The sequence below is a fragment of the Aotus nancymaae genome, unplaced genomic scaffold (genome assembly GCF_030222135.1).
Source record: "Aotus nancymaae isolate 86718 unplaced genomic scaffold, 86718_ANA_hifiasm-v0.15.2.pri h1tg000029l, whole genome shotgun sequence".
Lineage (NCBI taxonomy): Eukaryota > Metazoa > Chordata > Mammalia > Primates > Aotidae > Aotus > Aotus nancymaae.
This window is the reverse complement of record NW_026988442.1, coordinates 87154998-87178506: the sequence shown is the minus strand read 5'-3', so window position 1 is coordinate 87178506 and position 23509 is coordinate 87154998. Positions and strand designations below refer to the sequence as shown.

The following is a 23509-nucleotide window of genomic DNA, read 5'->3' as shown; positions in this document are numbered from 1 at the left end:
TACTAGGGAGGCTGAGGCAGGAGAATCATTTGCACCCAGGAGGGGGAGGTTACAGTGAGCCAAGATCATGCCACTACACTCCAGCCTGGGCAACAGAGCAAAAACTCCATCTCAAAAGAAAAAAAAAAAAAAGTTACATTTAAAATTTTTTAAATGTTAAAAAGATAGCACTAAATAGACCACAAAATGGACACATGTTTACAGCATGGGAGCTGAACCAGGAAGGCAGAGTGTCCCCTTTTTTACCTCATCTGGGAATGTGCACATTGGAGAACTCAATTTTTACCACTCTGAGCATGTCTGGGAATGACCATGAAGATTTCTTTTGGAGTTACTAATAAATTTGAGAAGTAGGTGAATTCACAAATACAGAATCTGTGAATAATGAGGCTTGACTCTATTTATATGTGAGTACATAAGTATGTGTGTGTGTGTGTGTGTGTGTGTGTATGTGCATATATATCTATAGATAGAGAGACAGATAGATAGATCAATCTTGTCTTAGGCTCCAGGAGAGCACGTGAAGTTTTTCTCTTGAAAAAATAAATCGCTAGGCGCCGTGGCTCACACCTGTGATTCCAGCACTTTGGGAGGCCAAGGTGGGCAGATCACTTGAGCTCAGGAGTTCAAGACCAGCCAGGACAACATGGCAAAACCTCGCCTCTACTAAAAATACAAAAATTAGCCAGGCGTGATGGCACGTACCTGTAATCCCAGCTACTCAGGTGGCTAACAGAAGAATTGCTTAAACCCAGGAGGAGAAGGCTGCAGTGAGCCAAGATCGCACCACTGCACTCCAGCCTGGGTGACAGAGGGAGACCCTGTCTCAAAAAAAAAAAAAAAAAAAAAGTACAACAAGACAAATATACGATAAGACAAGCAGAATAAAACGTTAACGGTAAAATCTAGGTGGTAGTTTTATAGGTGTTCACTATAAAAGTCAACTGTTCCAGAGTTTTACATTTTTCATAATTAAATGTTTTCTTCAGTCACATCTATAGAAAAAAATATAGAAAGTCATATCTATAGAAAAGAATATAGTCAAACTGATACAAGCACCTGTTTCTGGAAGGTAGAATTATAAGACACTTTTGCTTTCTTTTCTCCTTTTTTTTTTTTTTTAAGAGACAGGGTCCTACTGTATTGCCCAGGCTGGTCTCGAACCCCTGGGTACAAGCAATGCTCCTGCCTCGGCCTCTCAAAGTGCTGGGATTACAGGTGTGAGTCACCACGCCCGGCCTGAGACTTTCTCTTTCTATCTGATACATTTCTAGAGAAAAAATGAGATTCTTTACCCTTACCATTTCATCTTTTCTCTTAATCTTTTTTCAGCCAAAGAGGTTAGCTGATGTGTTGATGTTTCTCCAAGCTTACTTGATAAGGACTCGGAGGCAAAGCTGACTGTGGAGGGTGGGTGCTAGAATGGGATGACCCACCTGCAATGTGGGTGTCCCCAGGCGGCTCAGACCTACTGCACTCACAGGTTCTTAGTCCACCCTGTTTTCCTTACACACCCCTGTATTGCTGGTGTCCTACATTGCACCTTACTGCCCTGATCAGACAGCGAATTCCCTGAAAGCAGAGACTGTGGCAGCAGCATGGCAAACGAAGGAGCATCAGAATTGGACCTTCCATTTGCTGTGGGCTCAAGTCCCAGTGCAGGGCACAGCTCGGAACCTGTTTTCTTATCCCTAAGACACTGTACAATTCAAGCCTCAGCTACAGAATGCTTTAGCCTGGGAACTTTATCCCAATCTTATCCCAAGAGCGATGGGAATTTTGACCCAAGCAAGACTTCAGAAATGTGTAAGCACCCAATCCTAAAGGAGGAAAAGAACAAGGGTAAGAATGGAGTGGAGGGAGGGGCTAGAGTTGAAGAGAGGCTGCTTGTCTGCCTAGGGCTTGCTGGTACTCTCTTGGCTGTGCAGCATCCAAATTTGCTTCCCACCCAGATTGCTGGTGCAGCATGAGCTTGGCTACAGCTTTCTCCGCCTACTTTTCTTGGCTCTAAACCAGTTTCTAGCAAAGGTGCCCCTTTGAGTTCAAAATGGTGCCCTGGGGTATCTTGGCACACAGTTTGAAAACCATGACTCTAGGGAAATTAAAACCAAAAAAAAAACAGAATGGAGGGGGCAAGGATAAAACATAAGCATCCTTGAATGTACCTTGTATAAAGTTAGATTAAAAGCAAAAACAAAGCCACTCCTAAAAATCATACTCAAGCTGAAACTAATGAACTTCATCGTATGTCAAGTTTATGGCATAAAAATTATTTCAAGTGACTATGAAACACATAGTTTCATTTTAATAGTACATCCCTAAGGACAAATACAAATACATCCTAAGGACAAAAAAGAACCATGAAGAAATTTTAAACCACATTCAGTAGACTTAATGTTAACAACATCATTGAAATCAGTATTTTGGATTTTTAAAGTTTTATTTTACTTTTGTAGAGATGGGATACCTCCGTTGTGCCCAGGCTGGTCTAAAGCCCCTGCCTCAGCCTCCCAAAGTGCCAAGATCCTGGCGTGAGCCACTGAGCCCAGCCTGGAATGAGTATTTTGAAATTATTGGAGAACAAAAGATATGGATATAAATATAGAGAGCAAGAAAAGGCATGTAAGAAATTATTGTAATATCATCAAGCACAAAAAAGTTTAGGGTAGAAAAAAGAGAGTCAAACATAAAATTCAAAAAAGTTAAAATGCTATCATCTGGAAATTGGATTGAAAATATCAGAATAAATTTATTAATTATTTTTCTGTTTTAAAAAGTATGAGGTCAGACACTGTGGCTCAGGCCTGTAATCCTAGCACTTTGGGAGACTGAGATCACCTGAGATCAAAAGTTCAAGACCAGCCTAGCCAACATGGTAAAACCTCACCTCTACTAAAAATACAAAAATTAGCCAGGTGTAGTGGCAGACACCTGTAATCCCAGCTACTTGGAAGGCTGAGGCAGGAGAAACGCCTGAACCCAAGAGGTGGAGGTTGCAGTGAACCGAGATCACGCCACTGCACTCCATCCCGCCTGGGTGACAAGAGCGAGACTCCATCTCAAAAAATTAAAAAATAAAAGAAAAAGTATAGGCTGGATGCAGTGATTCATGCCTGTAATCTCAACATTTTGGGAGGTCAAGGAGGGAGGATCACTTGAGTTTGAGACCAGAATGGGCAACATAGCAAGATTCATTACACAAAAAATGTTTAAAAAATTAGTCAGGTGAGGCAGCACATGCTTGTAGTCCCATTTATTCAGGGGGCTGAGACAGGAGGATCACTTGAGCCCGAATTAGAGGTTGCGGTGAGCTATGATTGTGTCACTGAACTCCAGCCTGGGTAACAGAGCACGACCCTGACTCAAAAATAAATACATAAATAAATAATTTTTTTAAACTATATATGTTGGACCAGGTGAGGTGGCTCAAGCCTGTACTCTCAGGTCATGTCAAAATGTTACAGAAATTATGGTGTTTTGGTTAAGTTCACAAACAGATAAAACTCACGCATCATGAGAGGAGTCAGGATAGCAGTTACTTTTACGGTAGGTAGAGCAGTGACTAGGAATAGACCAGATGCTTCTAAGGTGCTAGTATCCTGATCTGAAGCCCTTAACCTAAGGAGTCACACAGAATGAGTCACAGGACAGCTTCAAAAGTCATATGATGAATGTAAAAATGCTCTCACAAAGCAGAAAATGGCATATGACATTGTCTGATTTTAGAGGATATCCAACAGTGATATGTTTTTTTTAATAATGTCAGCTGTTAAATCAAGTTTAGCCTAAATCTGCCTTCTTACATATTTTAAGTTCGGCCTAAAGGTTTCTCTGTACCTCGTGAACTACAACAAGTGGAGGTGTAAACAGACCACAGCCTACACTTGTGCCAATCAGGAGTTTTGGCCAATCAAATGTTGCCGACCATTCAAACCATGGTTCGAATAAGGCAAACACCCAGCTGTAACCAACCAGGCTGCTTCTGTACTTCACTCTTGTTTTCTGTTTGTCACTTTCCTTTTCCCTTTTTTTTTTTGAGACAGGGTTTCACTTTTATTGCCTAGGCTGGAGGGCAATGGTGTGATCTCAGCTCACTGCAACCTCCACATCCCTGCAACCTACACCTCCCGGGTTCAAGCAATTCTCCTGCCTCAGCCTCCCGAATAGCTAGGATTATAGGCACCCACCACCATACCCGGCTAATTTTTGTGTTGTTAGTAGAGATGAGGTTTCACCATGTTGGCCAGGCTGGTCTCAAAGTCCTGAGCTCAAGCAATCCTGCCTCAGCCTCCCAAAGTGCTGGGATTACAGGCTTAAGCCACCATGTCCAGCCAATTTCCCAATTTTCTATGATAATTCCTTATTGCTAGTAAAAGTAACACGAGTCAAAACGGAGGAAGACATACAGAATGTATCATGAAGCAATGATAGATATTTCAACATTCCCCACAACTCCCAGCGTACCTGCGACAGAACACCAGGCAGCTATATTCCCTCCTCTCCTTCCAATGTGTATTTTTTAAATGAAGATTAAAGCCAAGGTTCTCCTTCTCCTTCTGGAATCAGCTCACAAATGCTTGTGCAAACCCCATTTCCTTTTTCCTCAGTGAATATAATTGGGGAAATATTCCTCTTTCTGACTGTTTTCAGTTTAAGGAAAGGTTACAGCTGCTTAGTGATACAGGCAGGCCACAGCCCAAGAACCCAAGCACCATTTGATCAGTTTCATAAAACAATAAAAAGTCATGTCCTTGTTCTTTGAGGGGGTGGGACAGTACATAAGACAGGCTTCCCAAGTCCCCTGGGCAGGACTCCTGCTGTTAACCCACTCATGCCCACCTCCGGGACTGATCCCAGGAAGACTGATGGCCAAACTCTCCTGGGAACAGCTGAAGAAAGAGAACCTGGGTCCATCTCTGCTGGTTCTTTGTTCTTTGTCTTAGAGATGTGAGAGTAAACATGTAGATGCAAAGAAATAAAGTCCAAACAGACACTAACACTGACTGATTATGAGTCTTTGTTGTGGCCAGGTGTGGTAGCTCATGCCTGTAATCCCAGCACTTTGAGAGGCTGAGGCGGGTGGATCACCTGAGGTCAGGAGTTCAAGACCAGCCTGGCCAACATGGTAAAATACCATCTCTACTAAAAATACAAAAATTTGCCAGACTTGGTGGCAGGTGCCTATAATCCCAGCTACTTGGGAGGCTGAGGCAGGAGAATTGCTTGAACCTGGGAGGCTCAGGTTTCAGTGAGCCAATATCACACCACTCCACTCCAGCCTGGGCAACAGAGCAAGACTTTGTCTCAAAAAAAAAGAATCTTTGTTGTATTGGTGCTGGGTCTAATAGTGTATTAAAATAGAAGGGCCCAGTCCATCAGCTGTGCTTTCAAAACAACCCCTTAAATGATTACAACAATCTTGCAGTCTTCCCCCAGAATAAAAGCAAACATCCTGCCCTTCGTACTTCCCAACTGTAAAAATTTATCTTGCTTCACTTCCACTGTCAGGGTGAACAAAGGGTCATCAAAGGAAGCTCTGACAGCAGGGACATGGCAGAGGAGGCTGAAGGGGAATCTTTCTGACTTCTGAACTGGTCTTGCTGTCGGGTCCAGCTGGTTGGTCCAGACAGCGAGGCCAGCATTCTATCATGAAAAAACACAGCTGCAACAGATGAACGCAGAATTCTAGCCAGAGCAGATGGCTGTGGGTAAATGCTAATTAATATTAAATGACACCAGATGATCATGAGTAACTGATGTAAGGGTCAGGCTAAATAGGTTACTTCCTTTGTCACTTTTTTTTTCTAACAAGCCCAACTTTCTTGTTTGGGGATTCTACATATTTTCATAGGTTTATTTTCCTCAGCCAAAAACCTTAAAGTCTTCATAGCAAGGAATTCTAGTGCAGTAGGAGAGAAAACACACTGCATTCATCACATATTGGCCCCAGCTCCTGCTTGGGCACACCTGACACAGGCCTCCGGCGTCTCCCATCTTTGATATCTTCAATCATGACCCCGGGCTCCCTCTTCGCAGTCACGGTTCCAAGATCCACTCTATCTAAAGGACTCCCTCGCCTCCAGCCTCAGGCACCCAAAAATCTAATCCAAAAGGTGCAGCCAGTCGTGCAATGTCTAGCACAGTAAACTCAACACTTGCAAAATTGAACTTCACATCTTCCCCTCTTCCCCCAGAAACTAGCACCTCTTTTCCCATGTACATTCTTTCAGAAGCTCAGGCAGCTTTTCATTTCTCTCAACCCCTATTCTGTCTACCCCAACTCCATCAGTCAGCAGATTTGGTCAATTCTTTCTCTGCAGTGCATTCCATCTGCCCCTTACCCAATCATGCCTATCGCCAGCTACCCAGTCTGACCCTTACAACCTCAAAGACAGCAAGAGCTTGCTCACAGGTGTCCCTGCCTTTGGTCTCTCCCCATTCATAACATGACAGATGCAAGATTCAAAACCAGGACTGACTCTAAAGCTGCTCCCTCCTCTCCTCAAAAAAAAACCCCTCCAGTCCTCCAATGCCTATCATTCGAAGTCCAAACTCCCTAACCCCTCAATTCAAGTTTTCCTAAACCTAACAATCCAACCTTGCCAGGGTTTCTCCTCCACTCACATGGGTGACATCCCTAATCCCATCAAATGTGACACATTTCCACATTGGTGTCAATTATTCTTCCCAACCAAAATGGTCTTCTCCTAGTTCCATGCTTGTCTAAATCTCACTTCTTTCGGCTGGGCGTGGTGGCTCACACCTGTAATCCTAGTACTTTGGGAGGCCGAGGCAGGTGGATCACCTGAGGTCAGGAGTTCGAGACCGGCCTGGGCAACATGGTGAAATTCTGTCTTTACTAAAAATACAAAAATGAGCCAGGTGGGGTGACACACGCCTGTAGTCCCAACTACTCAGGAGGCTGGAGCAAGAGAATAGCTTGAACCCAAGAGGTAAAAGTTGCGATGAGCCAAGATTGTGCCACTGCACTCCAGCCTGGGCAACAGAGCAAGATTCTGTCTCAAAAATAAATAAATAAATAAAACCTCACCTCTTTCATGACCTAGTTCAAACTATACCTCCTAAACTCCTATAGCAATTATTCACAAGTTATTTAGAAACTAAGTACTGTGACTACGACAGCCTATCTGTTATCATCTTGAATCTAAATTCATAGCAGGGAACCATCATATATCGCTGGTGGGAATTAAAAATGGTGCAGACACTTTGGAAACAGATTGGCAGTTTCTTAAAAAACTAAACATAAAATTACCATTTTTACCACAGATTCCTAGGTATCTACCCAAAAGAAATAGAAACTTACATTCACCCACAGACTTGAATGCTAATGTTCAGAGCAGCATTATTCATAATAGCCAAAAAAATGAAAACTTAAAATGTGTCATCGTGTGATGAATGTATAGATGTCATCATGTGATGAACGTATAGATAAAATGTGAAACATCTGGCCAGGCAGAGTGGCTCACATCTGTAATCCCAGCACTTTGGGAGGCTGAGATGGACAGATCACCTGAGGTCGAGTTCAAGACCAGCCTGGCCAACATGGTGAAACCCCATCTCTAGTAAAAATACAAAAATTAGTGGGGCATGGTTATGCATGCCTATAATCTCAGCTATTCAGGAGGCTAAGGTAGGAGAATCGCTTGAACCCAGCAGGCAGAAATTGCAGTGAGCCAAGATCGTGCCATTGCACTCCAGCCTGAGTGACAGACCAAGACTCCATCTCAAAAAAAAAAAAAAAATGTGGAATATCCAAACGATGGAATACTACTTTGCAATAAAAAGGAACAGGTCAGGTGCAGTGGCTCACACCTGTAAATCCCAGCACTTTGGGAGGCTGAGGTGGGCAGACCACAAGGTCAAGAGATCAAGACCATCCTGGCCAACACGGTGAAATCCGTCTCTACTAAACATACAAAACTTAGCTGGGCGTGGTGGCATGCACCTGTAGTCCCAGCTACTCAGGAAGCTGAGGGAGGAGAATCACCTGAACCTGGGAGGCGGAGGTTGCAGTGAGCCGAGATCACACCACTGCACTCCAGCCTGGCAACAGGGCGAGACTCCATCTCAGAAAAAAAGCGGGGAGGGGGAACAAACTCATGTATGTTATGAACCTTAAACACGTTGCGCTAAGTGAAAAGACACGAGATCATGCGCTGCAGCAGTCCATCTCTATGAAACGTCCAGAAAAGGCAAATTTATAAGGATGAAAATTAGTTTAGTGTCATCTAGGGCTGGCAGTACGAGCAGAGATATTTTGGGGAGTAAAAAAACAGTTCTAAAACTGATTTATGGTGATGCTTCCACCACATGGTAAATTAGATCACTGAACCGTACACTCAATATGGGTCAATTTTATATGTGAATGTATTTCCACAAAGCTGTTAAAAATAAGTCATAGTAGGCACTCAAATATTAGTTGACTATTTAACCTCTTACCCGTTTCGTATCTTTTCTCGCCACCTCCTCCCCTGCAACTGGATCTAAACATCTTGAAGGTGAGGACCAAGTCTATTTATTTTCATGCTCATTTTTATGGCAAACCACACTTAAAAGTTAAACATACACTGTGTGCTCTCAACTATTTGTGGATTTGACATTTGCCTTGTCAGGCTATGAAGTGATTCCACGCAAGAGCACCCAGGAAGAAATGGTCTGTTTGTTTGAATGTCGAGCCAGAATAACTGGGTTCTGAATTGCAGTTTCCATTTCACAACTATGAACTCACAGCAAGTTCATTGCCCTCTCTAAGCCAAATCTAAAATAGGGAAAATGGTAGTAGCTACCTCATAGAGTGGTTATAAGGACAAAATGAGGTAACTAGATAAAATGTTGGGCCCAGTGCTTGGAACATGGAGACCTCATTGAATGTTGGCTTAATATACTCATAACACAAACAAATGCACACACACCAGAGAACTCTGTCAAACAGGAGTGGTCCTGGGGCATTCTCCCTCCGAAGCCAATTGGTGTTTATGGAAATATTACTACTATTTATTTTACAAACTAAACATCCCCCCAAACTTCAGTATTTGTCCATCCATCCTGACTTTCGTTCTGCAAGATAGGATTTCACTTCCTGACCCCCTTGTGGTTTAGCAGGGCCACACGTCTAGCTCTAAACAATGAATTGAGGCTGGGTGTGGTGGCTCACACCTGTACTCCCAACACATTGGGAGGCCAAGGTGGGAGGATCACTTGAGCCCAGGAGTTTGACAGCAGCCTGGGCAACAGAGCAAAACCCTGTCTCTGTAAAAAAATTTTAAAATTAGCCAGGCATGGTAGCATGCACCTGTAGTCCCAGCTATTAATACTAGGGAGGCTGAAGTGGGCAGATCACTTGAGCCCAGGAGGTGACGGTTATAGTAAGCCCAGAGTGCACTAATGCGCTCCAGACCAGTGACAGAGCCAGACTGTCTCTTAAAAAAAACAAATAATTGTTAGATTGACCAGATCATGTGTTTGTGCAAGACACTCCACAGCTCCCTCCCTCTCCCATTACAACTTAACAATGGTCTAGTTAGTGGCTGCTCTGTCACCCTACATAAGGACAACATGGAGCAGATCCTCAACTAAGCTGCACTGGAGAGGGAACACAAGTGAGAAATGAACCTTGTTCTTTGCCTATGAGCTCTAGTGGCGTTACCACAGGATAACCTGAGATCAGTCATGGAGCTCCCAGGCCGTAGATTATTTTCAATCTCTCACCCAAAAACTTAAAACCCTTTATTCCCTGGCTTCGGAAACAAGCCACTCTTCTCATTCTGTTAACCTCTCTGACCATTACTCCACTTCCTCACAGACTCTATTTCCTCTGCTTACCTTGTTAAGCCATGCTGTTAACCGAGAATTTGTCCACAGCTTGTGGCTCTCATTCTACATGCTCTCCAGGAAGCTCTTACCCGCTTTTGATTTATCCATCTGGCTGCTCCAGTGTCATAAATCCAGCACATTCAAAAGCAAATGTATCAGCTGCCCAGCCCGCCTCCAAACATTCGATCTTGCTACACTCCTCACTTCAGTGAATGGCACCAAACTTGGGCCAGAAACCTGCCAGCGATGCTAGATTTCTCCCTCTCCCATCCCGTCTCCCCTGACTGCCTGCACCCAGCTCACTCATTCAACCAACCAGTCCCGGCAATTTTACCGCCTTTAAATGTTTGTTATTGCTGTTGTTGTTGTCCAGTGGAAGGGACATTGTTTATTTTTGCTTGTTCGATGCTTATTAGATACTAAAAAAACAAATTATTGGGGGGAAGATGGCATACCAGAGCCTGCGGCTGGAGTACCTGCAGATCCCACCGGTCAGCCGCGCCTACACCACTGCCTGCGTCCTCACCACCGCAGCCGTGTTGGAATTGATCACACCTTTTCAGTTGTACTTCAATCCTGAATTAATCTTTAAACACTTTCAAATATGGAGATTAATCACCAATTCCTTATTTTTTGGGCCAGTTGGATTCAATTTTTTGTTTAACATGATTTTTCTCTTTTTGGTTTGTTTGTGAGCTTAGTTTTCTTGGGCCAGGCCTTTACAATAATGCTCGTCTACGTGTGGAGCCAAAGGAACCCCTATGTCCGCATGAACTTCTTCGGCCTTCTCAACTTCCAGGCCCCTTTTCTGCCCTGGGTGCTCATGGGGTTTTCCTTGTTGTTGGGGAACTCAATCATTGTGGACCTTTTGGGTATTGCAGTTGGACACATATATTTTTTCTTAGAAGATGTATTTCCTAATCCGCCTGGTGGAATAAGAATTCTGAAAACACCATCTATCTTGAAAGCTATTTTTGATACACCAGATGAGGATCCAAATTACAATCCACTACCTGAAGAACGGCCAGGAGGCTTCGCCTGGGGTGAGGGCCGGCGCCTCGGAGGTTAAAGCAGCAGTGCCAATAATGAGACCCAGCTGGGAAGGACTCAGTGCTACCCATTGGGATTCTTTTATCCTTGGTTGCAAAAGTGTGGACACTTTTGACAACCTGGCAGATTTTAACTCCAGAAGCACTTTATGAAATGGTACAGTGACTAATCCAGAAGACATTTCCAGCAGTTTGCCAGTGGTTCCTCACTACACTGGTACTGAAAGTGTAATTTCTTGGAGCCAAAAAACTAGAAACAAATACCCTGCCACCCGTAACAAGTACATGAGTACTTGATTTTTATGGTATAAGGCGGGGCTTTTTCCTTCCTTTTCTTGATAGATGAGGCCATGGTGTAAATGGAAGTTTCAGAGAGGACAAAATAAAACTGAATTCCATTTTTCTCTCACTGTAAAAAAAAAACACAAATTATTTCAAGCTCAGGGAAAGTCTTATTTCGGTGTCAGCCCTGACAGTGATGCTCTATCTGAAAAGGAGGACAAATCGTTTAGTCCAGACCAAGAAACAAGCAAGCTTTAATTTCTGAGTATACAATTATGAAACTTACTATAGCAGCAAACTGCATCTTTGTCTTATCTCTTTAGCCTCTTAGAGGTCTGAAGACACTGTCAAAGCTTTCCTTTACTCTATTAAACTCCCTTAAGCATTACTTATATTATTATTCAAGTTTAAGACAGCAAATCTACCCAAGTGTATATGGCTGGTTCTCTTCTGATATATGAATCCATTAGAAAGTGTCCCCTAATTCATCACTATTTTCTCTAACCTGCTTGATTTTCTGAAAGTGGAAAAAAGAATTCCGGTGTACTAAAACCAGAGCCCAGGTTTTTCCAACATCTTCAGTTAAATGACCTTTAATTCCCCAATCAAGTTATAACACACAAATGTTATCTGCGCTTTACAGCATAAAACTCTGAGCAGCTGGTGTCTTTTGGATGGTGTAACCGTTACACAGCAGTATGTGCTTGTCACCCCGGTCTTCGTTAGCCTCAAAATATACTCAGAATTTGTTATCTACATGGAAGAGTTCTTATAGCAGCACACTCAGTTACAAAAAGACCAAAAAAATTTTTATTGCTTTACAACAAGCCAGCAACAAACATAACTGAATAATTATAAACATGACACTTCTAAATCCTCAAATGGAATTCCAAGACCAGAGTATGCTTCTCCATGTAAACTGCATTTGTTAAAACTAAAATCCACAACCTCTGGCAAGTACTTCAGTATTCTCAAGCAGAATCAATACTTAAAGAGGGGGGAAAAAAACCCTATTATCCAACTTATTGCCTTATGTGTGATGATATAATTAGCCTTTCATGCTTGATCCTGGCAGTGCTATTACCGCACATTGTAAGTGACCATCATGGGCACTTTGAAGAACCTAACACCTTTGTCTTCCTACAAACTTCACAAAAAGCTGTCAAGAAAATTGTTCTAAAATCCCAATGCACAGTAACTCATGTCTCATTTCAACTTCTTTCCTCGCGATGGAAAAACGTAGTCAGCCTTTAACTTGGGGCCTGATAAAAGCTGTGAAGGGTATGCCAAATAGCCCCTCATACAAACAGGAAGCCCAAATTGTTGATCCCACCTGTTAGATACTTCATATTATTCTGGAAAGCACTTTCCTTTCTGTGCGTGCAAAATAACTATGGATTAAGTCACCATTTTAATCATCTCAATTCAATAACAAGAGTTTCCTGGCACATACTTTTAGAACTACCTGAAAATTGGGGCATGGGGGAAAGACCACCAACAGTATTTACATAACTTGCCTCAAACTGTACATTTAAAACCTGCCTGTTGGGATAAGTCACAACAACCTGAACTTTCTTAACTCTAAAACACATTACCAAATCCCACTGACTTATTTTGTGTGTGCTTTTGTGTTTTATATTTTCATATAGAGATGGGGTCTCACTCTGTTGCCCAGGCTGGTCTCAAACTCCTGAACTCAAGCAATCCCCCTGCCTCGGCTTCCCAATGTGCTGGGATTACAAGTGTGAGCCACCACACCTGACCTGATTTATTTATAATTCACTATTTTAACTTTCTTCCAAAGAAAGCATTTTTCTCTAACAATATAATGGTCAGGATTTTGCTTATTAACTTACGTGGGTGGCTTTATACTCTCAGATGAAATGATCTTGCTGACTGCTGGGAAAAAGGTTTTATAGTTCAGGAATATATCACATAACGTGTTAGTTCCAAATGTACATGAAGACAATTTTTAATTGCTGCAATAGCAGAACATTAAGGCAACATCAGAAAGCAGAGGTGTTTTAAAACACTAAGCCCTACTCCCTGCCTGGTGGAGAACCAAATGACAAGATGTTACTAAATCCCTTAATACAAAAACCTTCCAAAATAATCTGTTGAACTTGACTTTGCAGTTTAATCTTTTATATTTTGATGGCAGTGAGAGAGAACCTGGGGCTGTAATTCCCTTGGTAAAAAAAAAATTCACCATCTCATTTACTCACAATGCTTAAAATAAGGAAGGGAAAATATAAAATAAGTTTTCCTTGCTTGGCAACCATCTTTTTAATTATCTATGCTATTATACTGTATCCAGGCTATGCCTGGGTGTGGATGGCTAACTTGGATATAGAAAATATCAAGCATCACATCTGGAAGAATCACAAACGAGACAAAGAACTTCTCAATCAGTACATCAACAGTCAAGGTAGGCAAGAAAAGGACTTTACCAAGAAACTAACATTTACACTTTTTGACAGAACTGAAATACACTGAATTACAGAGCAAATTCACTAAAATAACGAAGAAAATTCTGTCCATGTAAAGGCTCTATTTTTTACCCCCAAAAAAGTGTTTCAACTCTGATACTCACACCACACAACTGGTTAAGAAAATAAAGCGCAGTGTTTAGTAACTGGGCATCCTAACTACCGTAAGAGGCACTCTGGGCTCACCCCTTCCTGGCAACCGCTGAGGTCAGCAACGCCAGGAGCAAGGAGAGCCTCCTATTTTTCACCACAAGCCGCCGCCGTCTCCTTATTGAAGCCTCGGATGGAGAGATCATAGACCACCTCCTCTACTTTCTTCACGTCGTATTTCAATCCATCATAGCGTTTCCTCAGGGAGTCATTTTTCAGGTTGAGAAGACGGAAACCGGAATCCAGCTCATTGATGAAAGTGGAGATGTGGAGGGGTCGGGAGTAGTCTCCAGCAGTCACGCTGTTGACAGACAGCCTCGACTATACCAGGAAAGAGAAATGGGGGCTTGTTACAACATGGCTCCTCCTCAGCGCATCTTCCTCCGAATCACAACTAGAAGAACCGCAGGCCAGCATAAACAGCTAGGCTGATGTTCTACCTCAGGGTATATGTAAGCACAAAGAAGACAGGAGCTTCTCTGAAAAGAATCCCCCTGAAAATGAGACCATTTCTGCCAAGTAAAATTTAATATAACATCTAATTTCTTAAACTGGCTATTGCATAATAAAGTGTTACATTACACAAGCATCTTTACAGCACATCTGCTATCATATGGAAGAAATAAATGACAAAGTCATCACAGCAGCTCTGCTATCTCTTCCGACCTCTGCCAAATGATCACATTTCTAGAGCCCACCTACTAAGCTGCAACTCCAGTCATCTAGAATCAAGAAGGCAGGCTGGGCATGGTGGCCCACGCCTGTAATTCCAGCACTTTGGGAGGCCAAAGCGGGTGGATCACAAGATCAGGAGTTTGAGACCAGCCTGGCCAACATGGTGAAACCCTGTCTCTACTAAAAAATACAAAAATTAGCTGGGCACGGTGGCACACGCCTGTAATCCCAGCTACTGGGAGGCTAAGGCAGAAGAATGGCTTGAACCCAGGAGGCAGAGGTTGCAATGAGCCAAGATCACGCCACTGCACTCCAGCCTGGACGACAGAGCAAGATTCTGTCTCAAAAAAAAAAAAAAAAAGTAAGGCAGACTTGAGATAAGTAGCTAAAATTACGTCAGTTTAACACTGTCTTGAAGGAGAGCTAAGATTTATTTCAAGACCCAACTCAAGATTCCCCTTCTCAGTATACAACCCCAACAATGCTACGTTTGACTGGCTTAATAAAATAATTAAAAAAGATACCCCTTTCTGTAAAATCCTCTCCACTTTTCCAGGCTTACCTACACTACCTCTTTAGTGCATTCTCAACACATACAGGTTTTTTTGTTTTGTTTTTTAACATAAATAGAAAGGGGTCTTGCTTTGTTGCTCAGGCTGGAATAAAACTCTTGGCCTCAAGTGATCCTCCCACCTTGGCCTCCCAAATTGCCAGGATTACAGGTGTAAGCCACTGCACCTAGCCCCAACAGGTATGGTCCTAAAGACATCTCACACTTAACAACTAATACTGACAAGGTGCTTGAAGTTTACTGATCAGGTGTCTCCAACGAGTCAGACAAGTGGTACAGCCGGCAAATGAACCCCATTATCCATTTTCCCCATCTTCCTCAGGTTTTCAATGCACACATACCCACTCCCATGACTCCATTTCTGCCTCCCCTGCAGGCAAGGCACCAGATATTAAATAGAACTTGTGTGTACAGCCTCAAAGAAATTTCTTCAAAGTAGGAGGGCATACCCTTTTCCCATTTCCTCCTATTGCTGGCTACAGTGAAGATTTGAATAAAGCAACAGTTCTGGAACATAAGAAAGAAGCTAAGACTAGAAGAACCTCAGGCCAAAGATCAAGGAATCATCAGACCAGCCCTGGACTGCTTTCCTGTGAAGCAAGGACAAGCAAACTTTTTCTTAACAAGCCTGATTGTAAATATTTTCACCTCTGCAGACTGATACAGTCTCTAGCATAACTACTCAATTTTTACTGATAGCATTTTTCCTCTTTAGACTTTTACAGGGCAATTTCCCTAGATAGTGATTAATGAAATATAGGATAAGAATAACTTATATAGTTATATAGATATATGTCTCTAAAACAATTACATGAATTAACACGGTTACCAAGAATAGATGTTTTGCCACTACCCTAAAAAGAAAAGGTCTTATCATCTTTTAAAAATTCACTGGCCAGGCGCAGTGGCTGAAGCATGTAATCCCAGCACTTTGGGAGGTCGAGGTGGGTGGATTACCCAAGGTCAACAGTTAGAGACCAGCCTGGCCAACACAGTGAAACCGCGGCTCTACTAAAAATACAAAAAAAAAAAAAAAATTCGTAACTCAGGCCAGGCGCAGGGGCTCACGCCTGTAATCCCAGCACTTTGGGAGGCCAAGATGGGTGGATCACCTGAGGTTGGGAATTCCAGACCAGCCTGACCAACCTGCAGAAACCCCGTCTCTACTAAAAACAAAAAATTAGCCTGGCTTGGTAGCACATGCCTGTAATACCAGCCCCTCAGGAGGCTGAGGCAGGAGAATCACTTGAACCTGGACAGCAGAGCTTGTGGTGAGCCGAGATCGCACCATTGCACTCCAGCCTGTGCAACAAGAGCAAAACTCTACCTCAAAAAAAAAAAATTTCATAACTGAGTAAGTATGCACTCCTCATTTGATCTGGCTTTGCTCTGATGCCTGGTAAACTGTAACCATACAGTGCCAGTCAATGACTAACCGGTGACTGAGAGATGGCTTAGAAAAGATTTAAGACTTCCTGAATTTTGGTACCCATTTTAAAAACTGACAGTGAAGCAGAAACATCAAAAGAGCAACCAGCAAATTACTGAGCTTACCAGTTCACTGGCAAGAATTAGAACTCCTGAGAGATAATCTTCTACATCCAGATGAAATCCTTTCTCCCGATCTGGCTCAACTAAAAAACACATGAAAACAAAGGCATGCTGTGAATGCAATTTAAGCCTCAGAATATAAAAATACACACATAATTTCTCCCAAATTAAGTGAAGAAAGGATGAATCTTTTAAAAACTGGCTTTTTAATATATTCACACCCTCGGCAACTAGACCGCACTGTGGATTTTTTGAGCTCTTAAGCAAAATTCAATTCACTCTTCCCTCAAAAAGTAATATTATCAAAAATGGTGTCTAGTTGTGTCAGAGAATATACTTGTTAGAAAGTGCAGGATAAAGCATTTAAGAAAGGAGTTATGATATTTGCAACTACCTTCCAAATGCCTGACAAAGACACAAAATGAGAAGATTAAGCAGATGTAGCAAAATGTTAACAAGTGGCAAATCTAAGTGGCGTGTAAACAGGTATTTATCATACTATTCTTTCCATTTTTCTGTAGGCTTGGAATTTTTTAAAATCCAATTTTAAAAACTGAAAGAAGCAAGTGCAAATGAGTTAGCCACTATTATGTTTAGCTTTTGTGTTTCCAAGTACTGTTGGCCCTCTGTGCTCACCAACTGCAGACTGAAAATACTTGGGAAAAACAAATAAAAATGACAATACAACAATTCAAACTACAAATTTTTAAAATTAATACAGTATAACAACTATTTACATAGTACTCATACTGTATTAGACATTGTAAGTAATTAAAGATGATTTAAAGTATGTGGGAGGATGTGTATAGGTTATATGCAAATACTACACCATTTTATATAAGGGACTTGAACATCCTCAGATTTTGGTATTGGGAGAGTTCTGGATCCAGTCGTCCTCAGATAACAAGCTACGACTCTAAGTGGTTTTTAGTTAGTTCTTATTTGTTTTAATAAACAAAGTACAACCACCCTTTCCACCAAAAACTAAGCAACCATGCCTGATTCTGCAGGTCCCACTAATGAAGACACTTACTGCCAAGAATTTCTGTAACCGCTTCTCGAGTCACTAGTGTTTCTGTTTCCAAATACACAACAAATGCTGCCAAGAACACCAAGCGCTGCAACACAAACCTCCAGTGCTCATGAAATCTGCAGGAAAATAAGCACACTTAACCTCCAAGGCTACAGACCTTCAGAGAGACGGGCTTAATACAGCCATGTTCAAACAGTGCAGAAACAAGATCATTTTTCAAATAAAATCTTATGCAAAGCCCCAATATATAAAGAGCGATATGACATTTACTATAAATTTTACAAGTTCAAATTTATAACAATTATTTAAGTTTAATCAGTGAGCAATATGGTCCAATTTTGATGAATATGAAAATTTACACCAGGTGCAGTGGCTCATGCCTGTAATCCCAGCACTTTAGGAGGCCGAGGCAGGTGGATCACCTGAGGCCTGGAGTTCAAGACCACCCTGGCCAACATGGCAAAACCCCAGCTCTACAAAAAATACAAAAATTAGCCAGGTGTGGTGGTGCACACCCATAGTCCCAGCTACTCAGGAGGCTAAGGTGGGGGAATTGCTTGAACCTGGGAGGCAGAGGTTGCAGTGACCCAAGATCACACCACTGCACTCCAGCCTGGGCAACAGAGTGCAACTCTGCCTGAAAAAAAAAAAAAAAGAAAATTTACAACTGAAGATTACAGATGACAAGAGCAATCGTGCTAAGTTTAATCAGTAAGAACAGTGATACTGCTCTGAGAAAAATAAAAGTTTGCAACTGACGATTGAAGACAACTGAAGCCTCAACTTACTCCTACATTTTAATTTGAGTGCAGGATACCAACAAAATTCTGATTCACAAAATTACCATTTGCAATCACTAAATAAATGGACTTAAAGTAATAGAATACTGAGCTAGAAGCCTGAAAAAAAAAAAAAAGGACATTTTACAACCTGTGGATAGTTACACTGTGCCTCCTGATTTTCAAATGTGGGAATAAATTCAAAAAAAGATCTCAACACAATGCAGGTCACATAAACCCTTCTCAAGGCCAAATCTAGCCAGAAGACAGCCTGTGTGTGACCTCTAGAGACAGTCTCTAAAGACCCCGCTAGTTCTACTGTCCTACCTCTCTCTGTGCTTCAGTTATGACAACAGCAGTCCCTGACCCTTTCAGCACCAGGGACTGGTTTCACGGAAGACAATTTTTCCACAGAAGTGGGGCGGATGGTTTCAGGATGAAAGTGTTCCACTTCAGATCATCAGGCATTAGATTCTCATTAGGAGCATGCAACCTAGATCTCTCCCATGCAGTCAGCATTGAGGTTCGCACTACTGTGAGAATCAAATGCTGCCACCAATCTGACACGAGGTGGAGCTCAGGCAGTAACAGGGAGCAATGGGGAGCAGCTGTAAATACAGATGAAGCTTCACTTGCTCACCCTCTGCTCACCTCCTGTGCACCCCAGTTCCTAACAGGCCACAGACCAGTACCAGTTCACAGCATAGGGGTTAGGAATCCCTGCCTTACAGCAAGGATCAACAAATTTTTTCTGTAAAGGGCCAAGCAGTAAGTATTTTAGGCTTTGTGGGCCACTTTCACTGTTATATCTTCTTATCTGGGAGTTTTTTTTTTAACAACTCTTGAAAAAATAAAAGCAATTCTTAGCTCCCAGAGGCAGCAGCCACTAGTGGTTTGTCAACCTCTGCCTGAAAGAATATTCTCATGAGGTTAGACTATCCACCCCTGAAAATACTCATCCTATTTACTGTTGATACATATGTCTTAACATAACGTCTTTTTCTGTAAGAAAATTAAAATAAGTAGAAATTCCTGAGTCAGATACAGTTTTTCCCAGTTTAACACCTATGAAACCAGGATACATTTTACAATCCATGTTTCACAGTTTTTTTTTCTGAGATGGAGTCTCACTCTGTTGCCCAGGCTGGAGTGCAATGACGCGACCTCAGCTCACTGCAACCTCCACCTCCCAGGTCTGAGCGACTTTCCTACCTTGGCCTCCCAAGTGGCTGGGATTACAGGTGTGAGCCACCACACCCAGCAAAGTTTTGTATTTTTAGTAGAGACAGGATTTCCCATGCTGGCCAGGCTGGTCTCCAATTCGTGACCTCAGGTTCTGACCCCCGCTTGGCCTCCCAAAGTGCTGGGATTACAGGTGTGAGCCACCTCGCCTGACTCATGTTTCACAATTATGACTGCAAAATTTTCCTTCCCCACATAAAAAAATGGTGTATCTTAAAATTAACAGTGTTGTAGATTCAAAAAGAAGATGTGGTATAAAATATTAGCTATATATGTCACTTGGCAGTGAAATTCAAGCTTCAAAGGAAAACTCAACTCTACTTATATATACCGCCACCTAATCTCATTACCTCAGTAACTATAGTTCATCTAATTTCACAAGAAACTTAAATACAGCAAAAAGATATTCTTTTGACCTTCACACCACATTTTCTTTTTCACTGCTTTTTCACTGCAAAAGTAATACATGTTCCTTAAGATTTAGAAAGTAAAAAGAAGAAAAAAAAATCACGAATTTTTGTCATGACCATCATTAGTTTGGTTCTTCTCTTTTTGTTACTTCTACACATTACGATGTTTACCTAGTTGTAAGCAATCATTTGGTACATATAATTTTTCTCCTTTTTTTTACTTAACATTATAAAATGTTATTTTTCTTACAAACCTGTAATACTGTTCAGCAGGAAACTTGGTCTTCAAAGATGTTAGATGTGTTTTTACTGTACCAAAATGTTCTCGAGCTTTCAAACACCTCTTTGGAACTAATCACAAAAGATAACCAAACGTAATCATGAAAAACTTACCAAATTTCAAATACAGTTCTCCCTTAATAATCTAAGCAATCTATCTGGAAATGAATCAACTTTTTTTTTTAACCTCACAACTAATGTACACACCTCTGCTTTTCAACCTGGCTCTCAAAATATCATCCCTAGTTTCCCTACTAATTAGCTATACTGAAAAATAAACAACTTGCTAAAAGGGAATATATTAGGAGACACACTGGTAATTGGCTAAGTTGTTATAAATAACATCATCCTTCAGGAGCTGTGCACCAGCCGCTATTCCTGTTCACTCCTGAGAGAATGCTTAACATCGGATTGCTCCTTCTTCCTGTATGTGGCAGAAAAAGGCCTTTACCAACTATTCACAATCAAGATGACTAACTCTATATCATTAAGAAAAATGACTTGCCTCAGGCATGTGTCAATGCATTGTTATATCATTCTTGTATCTGAAAATACACTTCAGCTCTTTTAGCTATGCTGGCTATGACTTACAATGAAGGTTCCATCTCTAAACTTGACATATTTGACTTTCATTGACAAGGCTCACTGTAAACACATTGATTTGAGAACACTTTATACTGTTAATCTCATTTTAAAAGGCATTCAATGCAAATCAACAGGAAGTTGGAAAAAAAAAGGTATTCAATCACTGAAAGGCTGGATACACACACACACACAGGGACACGGACACACACACACACACACACACACACAAAAGGGCCAACTGAAAGTCGCTAGATAACACAAGGGAGTTATAAACCCTTTTCCTGCTTACCCTGAGAAGACTGTGCTGGCTTTTTTTTTTTCTAAACAGGAAATGGGTTAAGCGATTCTAATTATCATCAGTAGAATGCTATCACAATAGAGGAAACATCTCTATTTAAACCATACTAAGTGGAAGGGGAAAAATCAAAATTACCAAATCACCTACTTCTTCAATTTGTATTCACCATAAACCATGATAGACATTTTTCATTATAAAATGTCTTCTAGATAGAAACTAACTCTCTACGTAAGAGATACTTGGATACAAAACAAAGAACTTACTGTCCTGAAACCCAGCACCCTGATGGACCCCTTGCAGTAGAGTTAAAATCTCTCGAGCTGTTTGTTCTAAACTCTGTACAACTTTTCTGATTTCCTAGAAAGAAATAAAAATGAAAATCAGATACGCTACACAACTATTGTCATACACTCACATCAAACACATAGATAGTACATGTGATCTATCATAACCAAGTTGGAATCCTGACTTTTCCACTTATTTTCTCTGTAAGACCTCAAAAAGTCACTAAAAAGTCTTAGAATCCTCAGGTAGCCTTTAAAGGGTAACGGCTACACATTCACCCCAAGTATCCAATTGGGACATTATAAAATGGATGATGTGTGTGAACATAATTTGTAAAAGGAATAATTAAATGCAATACAAGAGTTGGGTATTTCTAATTTTTTTTTTTTTTTTTTTTGAGACGGAGTCTTGCTCTGTTGCCCAGGCTGGAGTGCATTGGCGCGATCTTGAACCCGCCTCCTGGTTTCAAGCGATTCTCCTGCCTCAGTTTCGGCAGCACCTGGGATTACAGGTGGGCGCCACCACGCCCAGTTAATTTTCTTTTGTATTTTTAGAAGACACAGGGTTTCACCATGTTGCCCAGGCTGGTCTCGAACTCCTGACCTCAGGTGATCTGCCCGCCTCGGCCTCCCAAAGTGCCGGGATTACAGCCCTAAGGCACCGCGCCCCGCCTTTACTTCATTTTCAAAATATTCACTAAGCGACCGGGCGCGGTGGCTCACGCCTGTAATCCCAGCACTTTGGGAGGCCGAGGCGGGTGGATCACGACGTCAAGAGATCGAGACCATCCTGGTCAACATGGTGAAACCCCGTCTCTACTAAAAATACAAAAAAATTAGTTGGGCATGGTGGCGCGTGCCTGTAATCCCAGCTACTCGGGAGGCTGAGGCAGGAGAATTGCCTGAACCCAGGAGGCGGAGGTTGCAGTGAGCCGAGATTGCGCCATTTCACTCCCGCCTGGGTAACAAGAGCGAAACTCCGTCTCCAAAAAATATATATATATATTCACTAAGCACATTTATGTGCGAGGCACTGTGTAAATACTTGGGGAACCAACCATACAATCCCTTCCCTCTGCTGGTTTAACATATAATGGGGGAGAAGATATTTTTTAAATAATCAACATTACACACATTTAAAAAAAGTTAATGTGCTACTAAAACACATAAGAAATAGATCGTTTAGGTTGTGAGGTCAAGGAGATAAATATGAGATAACCAGGAAAAGAACGGGAAAGATGCAAATTCCAGTAAAGGCAAACAGGAAGGAAGCTAACTGGGGCACTAGAAGTAAAGAGCTAAAGTGAACATCATACACAAAGAGAGAGGGCGTAAAATGAGATTGAAGAGAGACCATGTGGGCCACAGTAGAGTCTAATATTTTATTCTACGTGGGATAGGAAATTATAGGAGAGTTTTAAACAGGAGATCATAGGTGCTTTTAAGACACCAACAACAAATACACGAAATGCGTATTCGCTGAAGACCAGGTGCTATTCGAGCCTTCGACATAAGCAAGTGCTGAAAAAAAGGAAAACTGACACAAACGAGGCAGGTGATGCTGAGAAGCTGAGACCCGAACACGGAGAATCAGGAAAGAGCGATAGAATTTGGGACGGGGAGTGCCCTAACCTAAAGCTAGAGGGGAAGCAACCCACCCTCGGAGGCGTCCCCACCGCCCCATACTCAAAGACGGAGGAGGGCCGGGAGATGTGGCCCAGCTAGGCATGGAGAGGAAAAGGGAATGGAGAAGGGAGGGGGCTCGCCTCTCGGATGTCCTGCTCGGCAGCCAAAAAGCCCTGCAGCTCGACGAAGATCTCGCTCACAGACATGGCGCTGGCTGCACAACAATCAGCCAGTATGGCAAGGGCGGCCAGCGAAGTGGACTCCGTAGACAACCAGCGCAATCAATCGCAACACCCGCCGCAGCCGCCACTGCTGTCGCCGCGTACCCCCGGTCTTACGCTACGGCCGTCGCTGGGGTCCTCCGAGGCCCGC

General features: G+C 42.1%; 1 protein-coding gene and 1 pseudogene across 2 annotated transcripts; one reads left to right on the top strand and one right to left on the bottom strand.

The window, feature by feature from the left end:
- Nucleotides 1-10279: 10279 nt before the first annotated feature.
- Nucleotides 10280-11002, top strand: LOC110567714 (derlin-2-like; annotated as a pseudogene).
- TSN (translin) lies at nucleotides 10943-23484 on the bottom strand. Of its 2 annotated transcripts, XM_012468364.2 has the most exons (6): nucleotides 23278-23484; nucleotides 21491-21584; nucleotides 20320-20416; nucleotides 17635-17750; nucleotides 16605-16684; nucleotides 10943-14125 (listed from the first exon to the last, which is right to left on the bottom strand). In XM_012468364.2, exons 1-6 carry the CDS (start codon nucleotides 23341-23343, stop codon nucleotides 13892-13894), a joined length of 687 nt encoding a protein of 228 aa, XP_012323787.1. In that variant the 5' UTR covers nucleotides 23344-23484; the 3' UTR covers nucleotides 10943-13891. The 2 variants fall into 2 exon arrangements, with proteins under 2 accessions (XP_012323787.1, XP_012323788.1); XM_012468365.2 differs by lacking the exon at nucleotides 16605-16684 and having other exon boundaries at nucleotides 13962-14125.
- Between the last annotated feature and the right edge of the window lie 25 nt (nucleotides 23485-23509).